General features: G+C 41.1%; 1 protein-coding gene across 5 annotated transcripts in view; it reads right to left on the bottom strand.

The window, feature by feature from the left end:
* LOC144324732 (uncharacterized) overlaps window positions 1-8622 on the bottom strand; it is a 72639-nt gene extending 64017 nt beyond the window's left edge. For 3 of the 5 annotated variants that reach the window (XM_077916053.1, XM_077916051.1, XM_077916052.1), the window contains exons 1-2: window positions 8041-8132; window positions 2142-2198 (exon numbers count right to left, since the gene is read on the bottom strand). In XM_077916053.1, coding sequence (XP_077772179.1) covers window positions 2142-2198; window positions 8041-8092 — 109 coding nt within the window. In that variant the 5' untranslated portion in view covers window positions 8093-8132. Of the gene's footprint in view, window positions 1-2141; window positions 2199-8040; window positions 8133-8566 lie in introns of those variants that run through there. The other 2 variants (XR_013390161.1, XR_013390162.1) reach the window with 2 other exon arrangements.
* Between the last annotated feature and the right edge of the window lie 296 nt (window positions 8623-8918).

Raw genomic sequence — 8918 nt, forward strand, 5'->3', positions numbered from 1 at the left:
GCACCCAAACGTGTACACCATAGGGCAATGCCTTAGGCACCAAACCCATACAGAAGAGCTCCTCTTCTTACTCCAGCATTTCCCCAGGACTTTCCGCATCCATCCTGCCCCTCATCCCTTCAGCATCCCTGTGCCTCTGTGGCTGAGGGTGTCAGAGCACAGGTGCCACAGCAGCCTCCTGCCCCAGCCGCTGAGTCCTTATGCCCCTGAATGGTGTTACCTGGGCAGGTCCTTCAGACAGGGGCTGTCCAATAAGATGCTCTGGGATGATGGAAATGTTTTAGATCTACACTATCTAAAATTTTAACCCTTAGTCACATGTGACCAGTGTGACTAGAGAACCCAATTTTAAATTTTATTCATTTTAATAAATTATATTTCAAAAACCACAGGATTACCAGAGCCTATAATCTTACACAAAGCAGCTCTACATCTTGCAGGGACCCCCCCCCCACTTGCTAGCATTTCAGAGTACTGCCCCTTCCTGGGTGGCCCTGCCCTCCCTCCCACACCCAAATCACTGCTTTACCTTGCTCAGCTTTTCAGAAATCTCAAATAATTGATGAGGCAGTGAGAATTTGCAGGAGTTTTGGTAAAGGGTAAGAAAAACAGAGGAGGGGGAAAGAACCAGTAAAAAGCTAAAGAAGAGGGCAGACAACTATAAATATCTGAGAGCAGCAAGAAGAGAAAATGTTGCTCCATTCACACAACTTCATCAATGGAGTAAAGGCTAACAAATGAGGGGATGGCCCAGGGAAGCCACGTTGAACTGGTGCTGGTGGAAGCACATGGCTTAGCTCAAAAGAAACTATGAGAGGCAGTGAGTGTCCTCTGGAAGATCCCAAAGTGAGGGCAGAGGCTGGTGGAAAAGCAGGAGGCCACACAGCCCCCTTATTCTCCTTACAAAGTGATTGAGTTTGTGAAAATAAATGCATCATCTCCCTCACGTTTAGGGTGCCATGCATGTTCCTGCCACTTCCCTTAAATGAGCCATGATGAATAAAAGCACAGAACAGGATGGCCACAGCAACTGTGACACCCTTAGGAGTAGGACCAGAGCTCAGAAGGAATACAAAGAACAATGAAATAGCACCAGTCTGGATGGGACAAAAGTGATGGGGGGGAAGCAACCATATCACTTAAAGTTTATATGATATCAAGTACTGGAAAAATATAGCTAAAAGGACTTGAAAAGTCCTAATTCAACTCGTAACATATTGAACCATTTGAGGGCACAGTACCAAATGTATGCCCCTGTAGACACACAGAAATCTCCTTCACCAGGATGCTTGTCCCGTGTGGTGGGGCACACGGAGCCCCAAAGGAATGCTGTGTCACCCAAAGTGCCCTCTGTTTTCCCTCCCAAGCAAAATAAGTCCATTTAACTATGTCAAAGGCCTTGGATTGATGCCTTTAAAATCTCCCAAAGAGAAATCTTTAATGCAGAATTTTATTTCCTGGGGCACCTGGGTGGCTCAGTCAGTGAAACATCTGCTTTCAACTCAGGTCATGATCCTGGCATCCTGGGATCGAGCCCCATGTGGGGCTCCCTGCTCAGTGGGGAGTCTGCTTCCTCCTCTGCCCCTCCTCCCTGCTCACATGCTCTTTCTCTCTGACAAATAAATAAATAACTAATCTTAAAAAAAAAAAAAAAAAAGGAATTTGATATCCTGCCAGCAGATGTCCTCCATCACACCAAAGGTTAGAGAACTTACGCTCAGCTCACTTGTTTTTATGTTTCCATTTGCAGAGACTTGGTTCTTTCAGGGACTTTGCAGCTTGTGGGTGTCTGATTTATTGTTAAGGCAGCCGCCAAGTCACATTTTCCTTGGCCTGGTGCTGATGGAGTCTTGGTCATGGGCTTAATAGTGTCTACCTGATGCTAAGAAGGAATGAGGGAGTGCCCAAGAAGAGGGTTCACCAGTTTTCTGTCTTCAAGCCCAGGAGAGGGGCTGGAGGAAGATGGCCTTCTTATCTACCACCAGGATTCCAGTGAGTGTGGGTCCGATCATTTGAAATAATTGAGACTCTATCATTGAGAATCATTTTGCTTGAGCCAGCTGAGGACCCAGTGTTCAACCAAGCAGTCAGACAGAGGCAGGTGGCCCAGGGCCACCCCACCCTACTGAATGGAGGCTCACCTACTTTGGTGTGTCTTCTTTCAGGCTCCACCAGCCCCTTGGAAGCTCCGTGAGGACCTGTAGGTGATAAAACAGCCGAGAGACTGAGGCTGAGAGGAAACCTCCCTCTGGCTTGGCATGAATTTCCACTGCCCCCAAATGAAGCACTGCAGTCAGACTTCATCACAGGGATGGCTTATTCACATCTGGGGAAGTGGGCTTCCACAAGATACTGCAATTCACATCAGCAAATTCTCTTCTTTATCACAAGCCTTTTATGCATAATCAAGCCTTTTTAAGGTTAACCTGAAACTCAATAGAAAGTGTAGACAGGAGAAATATCCACATTCCATACTTGCCCAAATGTACTATTCACGTGAATAACTGGAGAAAAGGAGGGTGCTGTGTAGTGGGGGATGAGGGATGGGTTGAAGAAGTTAGGAAGGAGGAAAACTTGGAGTAATCATCACTGGATACATACTATGTGCCAGACATTTTACTAGACAAATTAGTACATCTTATTTTCTTGAATTATCCCCCATGTCCTTCAAGATTGCTATGATCAGTCCTGTTTTTCACAGATTTGGAAGATGAGGCTAAGAGACTATGTATGTTTTTAGGTGACAAAGCTAGTACGTAGTGGACATAATATTTAACCAAGTGTGTCTGGATCTTCCTAATAATAAAGGACACTGTGCTCCATCTCAGGCCTGAAACATACCTTCCTTATTCCTTTCATTATTTCATCTCTAGCTATGCTTCAAATGTCAGCCACTTCCTTACACAGACCTTCCATAGTTCACACAGACCTTCCATAGTTCCTCTGCATATCTTCTTCACTTTCCTTATTGTCATTGCTTCCGTATTTTATTTGGTGTTTCCTGGTGACTCTGTCTGTTTTAATAATTATTATATTCTTAGTGCCTAGCCCATAACAAGTAAAACTTCCTGGGATGAATGAACGAATGACAAATATATAACACTGATGACCTAAAGTCCATATTTTATTTCCATAATGCCCCTGTGTATTTGTAGAACTTATTATGACTCTTAAACAAATCATACTTTGTCTTTTACTTCTCTCCTGGAAAAACAAAATCCACCATTGATATTGCCTAGACATCTCTCCCAAAATACCTAATGCACGTTGCATCTATAAAACATTCACTAGGCTGAAATCCTCATTCATCTTCATTCCTCACTGAACATCATGTCATATATGCTCAGTTATTAGTAATAAATACCCCAAGTATTAAATATGTAGTTGAACAATCTGTTATATTATTTACATAATAGAATTGTGGTGGGCATAAATGTTAATAAATAACAATGCAATATTATTAGTGATCACTTATACTTGCAAAATGATAAATTATGCAGGAGCCTCTAAATTCTTGAATGTAATATTTTATTAGATGGAAACTACCGAAGGTATATTTTATTCATAGAAGAGCCTCAGCATTTATACTTTTGACAGAACCAATCATCTCAGTCCGACTTTGTGATTACAGGAGACTTGTGTTGCATAGATTTTGGTTAACTCTTTACAAATTGCTGGGGACACCATGATTTTCCACAGGATGTCCTGACCCCACTGTATTCATAGAATGCTTGGTTGGAAACCTGTGTGATTCCAACTTCCAGGGCTTCTTTGAGGTACTAAAAGGGGTACTCACTTGCAAATGCGGTATAATGAGAATTTGCCAGATGACCATAGCATATGTTCCAGTGATTCTCACAATCTGGAAATGTGTTTTCAGGTCACAGAACAATTTTGAATGTCTCTGGCCTCAAAGTCAAAGATGGTTGTTTAGCATGATAGAATGAATTTCTCAGGTAGAAATTATGGAGAGGAGGTGTCTCATGGTTTTTGAGCACTTACTACACACTATTGTGTTTTGCCTCCTGTTTTCTTTAATTTTTGCAACAAGTCTGAGATACAGCATTATTACACATACTAGCCCACACTCTAAAGCTAAATAAACAATCTTAGGGTCATTAGGTATCTTGCCCAAGATCTAGATAAGTGATAAAGTAGGGATTAGAACCTAAATCTACCTTGGCTTAAAATTTATGTGTTTTTAAATTGTATCTCAGGCTGGCCCAAGACAACTCAAATCATACCTTCGTCATTGTTTACGTTATGGTAGTATTTTGGGAACTAGTTTCATTTAAGCCCAGATACTAATCAAACTTCTGTTATGTGCTGATTATTAGGTAATACTTGGAAAAATATGGTGTTTGAATCAAGATTCAAACTCATATTCCCTTTAAAGGTTTAAAAAACTTAGATCTACCTAATATTATTATTATGTTTTGAAGTAAAGTTAGAACTAATCCATTTGGGCTTTGTCTCTTTAAAAACACGATGAATCTGGGACTGAGCCCATCTCCTGTCTATGCCATCCCCACGGTTCCACTGAAATTGTTTTTTCCAAAACACGCAGCCCCCAGTGTAGCATGCTCAGACCTGAGCTTCTAACTCTCGTTCCTGCTTTGCAGAATGGTAGGGTTTCTGTTTCCTTCTTTGGTTACCAATGCTCTGGGACTTGCCAAGGGCGTCCTTCAATTTCCCGTGCACTTCTGGCTTCTTTAGCTGGGATGCTCCCCGGGGACCAGTTGGAGGGCTGCCTGCAAGGCCCACCTGCCACCTTGTGGCAGGCTTGGGAACTTCTCTATCCTGGCATCCTGGGGCCTGCAGGCAGCCCGAGGGGTTTGACTTGATTTTAATGTATATATTTTACATTTTAATTAGTTTGTTCTATTCTATTTTATCTTATTCGTCATCAGTGAGGCAGTGTCTCCGGTAGGTAATCTTTTGACCTTTTAGAAGGCCTCAGTGTCTAGGTTCACTTTGGTCTACCCAGGAAGGTCAGTTCAAGGGCACATCTAATCTCTAGTTTTCTTTTTCTTTCTTTTTTTTTTTTTTTTTAATCTCTAGTTTTCTTTCTAATCTCTAGTTTTAGGCCTACCACTATCAATATACTTTCATGATAGTCCCTTTGGAAAATGTGAATTTAGCTTTGTAACCAAAATAGATTCTTAAGGTTAGGTTTAAAATGGGATCCTTCAGAAAACTAAAAGCCAAGCAAATAAAAAATGAAACCAGTGAACATTCTTTGAAAGAAATAGCTCGGTCTTCATATTTGGGATCCACTTGACTGAAGGAGTGACCAGTACCAAGGTGTCTTCCAGCTGGTGTCTGTCTTCCTTCTTCTAAATCAGTGTTCCTCAAAGCTGACTGTCTATTGGAATCCCCTTGACAGTTCTAATGGATAGCCAAGAATGCTACTAACAGAAGCACTTGATATTCATAGAGTTCAGCATGAGCATTTTTGTATTTCTGGAAATTTGTGTGTGAGAAAACCAGAGAATGTAATAGCAAAGACCTTTAACCCTACCCAAAGTTCACACTGAAACAGGTCTGATGTTTGCAAGTAAAATTCATAAAAGAAGGTGGATGGCAAGTAAGCAGTGGCACTGAGGGTCTTGGCAGGTATGCACAGCATGTGCATCTAGAATAGTTGGAACCTTTATGAGGTCTGTGGTTTGTGTACAAAATGAATTTTGTAGCACTGTTGGGTTCTACAGATACTTGGCTTCTCATCTTATTGCATTTTTTAATTGAACAAACAATATTTAAAAATAGGTATTTATTCTTAACATTGTTTGTAGTGATGAGTAAAACATTGCGTGTGTTTATAAAAATGTTATATTTTCCTCCTGGAGATATCCAGAGAGAAAAGGTAATGCATGAGACTCCACTTAATTCAGCTATAAATATATACATGTTTTAATATACATTCATCCTGCTAGCAAAAGAGGATTTTATAGAATTTATAGAGCGTGTAGTATTAAATACATGCCAAATTTATACAATTTATACAAAGAGATGCTACCAGGGAATGGGGCCCAAAGTTTAGGTCAATATAAAATATATTCCAATTGATTAACTGAAAATATAATTAACAGTCCGTTTTAAACAATGCCTCAACTTAAAAAAAATGTATAGCTTTCCTCAGAATAATGTAATATATCCACAATTATTTTTGTTTAATTTTTACTTGAAACCCCAACAGTTTAGTCATTCTTCATGGGTTGCAGCATTTTGAAGGTCAATGACTGCTTGTATTGGGTCAGTGGGTACTCACTCAAAGAGCCCATTGTTACCCAGGTCACTATGGGGTATTGTGGATCTACCTATTATTCTCCAGAGATGAGAACTAGCTGGATCCTTCCTACTTGGTTACCCATGGAGAGAAAGCCATGAATTTGTTTTGAATTTTATTTTTTTTTTCTAGGAAAGCAAACAGTAGAATTATTTTTCTTTCTTTCTTTTTTGTTTTGTTTTCTATATACCTCCGAGAACAAACAAATGGGCAAAGACCTTGTAAAAAATTATATATCCCAAGGTTAAAACCTTCACTTTCTTTGTTCTCAGTTATAGCAAATGAGAAAGGTATAGAGAAATGGACAGAAAACTAAAAATTATTGTGTGCTTGAAATGTTCTAGATTCTAAGTTCCTTAAGCTCATTATTTTATTTTATACCAACTCTTTGAAAGAAGTTTTATTATCTCTGTCTCTCAGATCAGGGGGGCGAGTCTCAGAGAGGTTAGATAATTTGCACAATGTTGGGGCTTCTGGGTGGCTCAGTTGGTTAAGTCTTGATTTTGGCTCAGATCATGATCTCAGCGTCCTGGAATTGAGCCCCACAGTGGGCCACACTCAGTGGGAAATCTGCTTGAGGACTCTCTCTCTTTCCCTCTGCCCCTCCCACTCATGCTCTTTCTCAACCTCTCTTTCCCTCCAAATAAATAAATAAATCTTTTTTTTTTTTTAAAGATTTTATTTATTTATTCATGATAGTCACACAGAGAGAGACAGAGAGGCAGAGACACAGGCAGAGGGAGAAGCAGGCGCCATGCAGGGAGCCCGACGTGGGATTCGATCCCGGGTCTCCAGGATCGCGCCCCGGGCCAGAGGCAGGCGCCAAACCGCTGCGCCACCCAGGGATCCCAAAAAAAAAAAAAAAAAAAAAAAAAAACAAACTTGCACAATGCCACAATAGCATTGAGTATAGCAGATCTTTTATTTGAACCCAGGTCTGTAACTCAAGGTCACCCTGTTGGTTTTTTTGTTTGTTTGTTTGTTTGTTTCTCTTTACTGAACTTGAAAAGGGAGAAGGGCAGAGCAAGACAGATAAGGGCCTCAATTTGAGTCTCTGCTTGTTTTAAATATTGGTGCATTCCAAGCCTCTCCATACTGGGTGTGTGGCTTCTATCTCTACGGATCCACAGGTCACATGACTATCGTCTCCTGGGATTTGAAATCATCATCATTTCATATTTTACCCAAACTCTATAGATTCTCAGAAAATGTCCATACCAGGCACATTTCAGCAAGCAGTGAGCACAGCCAGAAGGTTGGCTGTCAACTTCTTTCCTTTCCAAGATGGACATATTTTACTGTAAACCTGTATGTGTCGTTATGGCTTCGATTTGTAAAAAGCTGACACTCATGGCAGGTGAGCTCTCTTAACAGCTCGGATGTTCCCTCCTCCTCTTCTCAAGTTGCACAGAAGGGACAGCAAGTGGAGAAAATTAGAGATGGCGACCTTCATATTATTGAAATGACATTGTTGATGCATTTTTTCTATCTTAGTTCCTACTTAACATGACCATCTCTCTTCCCCCCAAAGACTGAGCCTCCAACCTGTACTTACAGATCAGTTGAGAAGAGAAAACCACATTTTTACCCTCTAAGTTTTCCATTGTTAACAAAAATCATAAAATACCGCATCTAGGTATGCTTGTGAAGGAGATGATCAGCTGAACCTAGTCAAGGGAAAAAATTTCATGAAGAGAAAAGGATCCTAGCCATATACCACTGGTAGACTGGTAGGTGGGAATGGCACTCACCTCCTAGGTGAGGGCAGGGAGCAGGGAATCTGAAGGAGGCAGCAGGGCACATATGACTAAGAGTCAAGGAGAACAGCCATGCAGCTCATGCTTTCCAAATCAAAAGTGAGAGCACATATTCTAGTAAGCTTGAAATTATTTAGTGTTGCTATTTATTTATTAAAGAAAGATTGAGAGAGAGAGAGAGAGAGAGAAGGGGAGGGGTGGAGCAGAGGGAGAAGCAGACTCCCCACTGAACAGGGGGCCCAATGTGGAGCTTGGTTCCATGACCCCAGGATCATGACCTGAGCCAAAGGCAGATGCTTCATCAACTGAGCCACCCTGGGTCCCTTAGGGTTGCTTTTTAAAGACATTTTTTTTTTTTTAAGAGTAGCTTTGTGCTCATGGCGAAATTGAGAGGCAGATACTACGATTTTCCACATTCCCTCTGCCCTACCCATCCACAGGGTTCCCCATTTTCAACATCTGCTGCCAGATTATCACATTTGTTACAACTGAGGAACTTAAATTGACCCATCATAATTACCTCAAGTCCGTAGTTTACTTAATGGCTCATTCCTGGTGTTGTACATTCTGTAGGTTTGGACAAATGGATAATGACACGCATCCACCTTTATGGCATCACACAGAGTCTTTTCAATGCCCTAAAACTCCTCTGTGGTTCATCTGCTCATCGCCTCCCCCAACTCCTGGCAACCACTGATCTTTTCACTATCTCCACAATTTGGTCTTAGTTTGAAGTTATTTTTACTTGCCATGAAGTGCTCTTCAGCCTTGGAGCTCCTCTCATTACCTCCTCATAGCTTTTAGATAAAGTCCAAACCTTTAGTCCACAATGCTTCACAACCTCACCTGGCACTGCTTGTCCAGTCTCTTCT

Source organism: Canis aureus, chromosome 12 (assembly GCF_053574225.1).
Source record: "Canis aureus isolate CA01 chromosome 12, VMU_Caureus_v.1.0, whole genome shotgun sequence".
Taxonomy (NCBI): domain Eukaryota; kingdom Metazoa; phylum Chordata; class Mammalia; order Carnivora; family Canidae; genus Canis; species Canis aureus.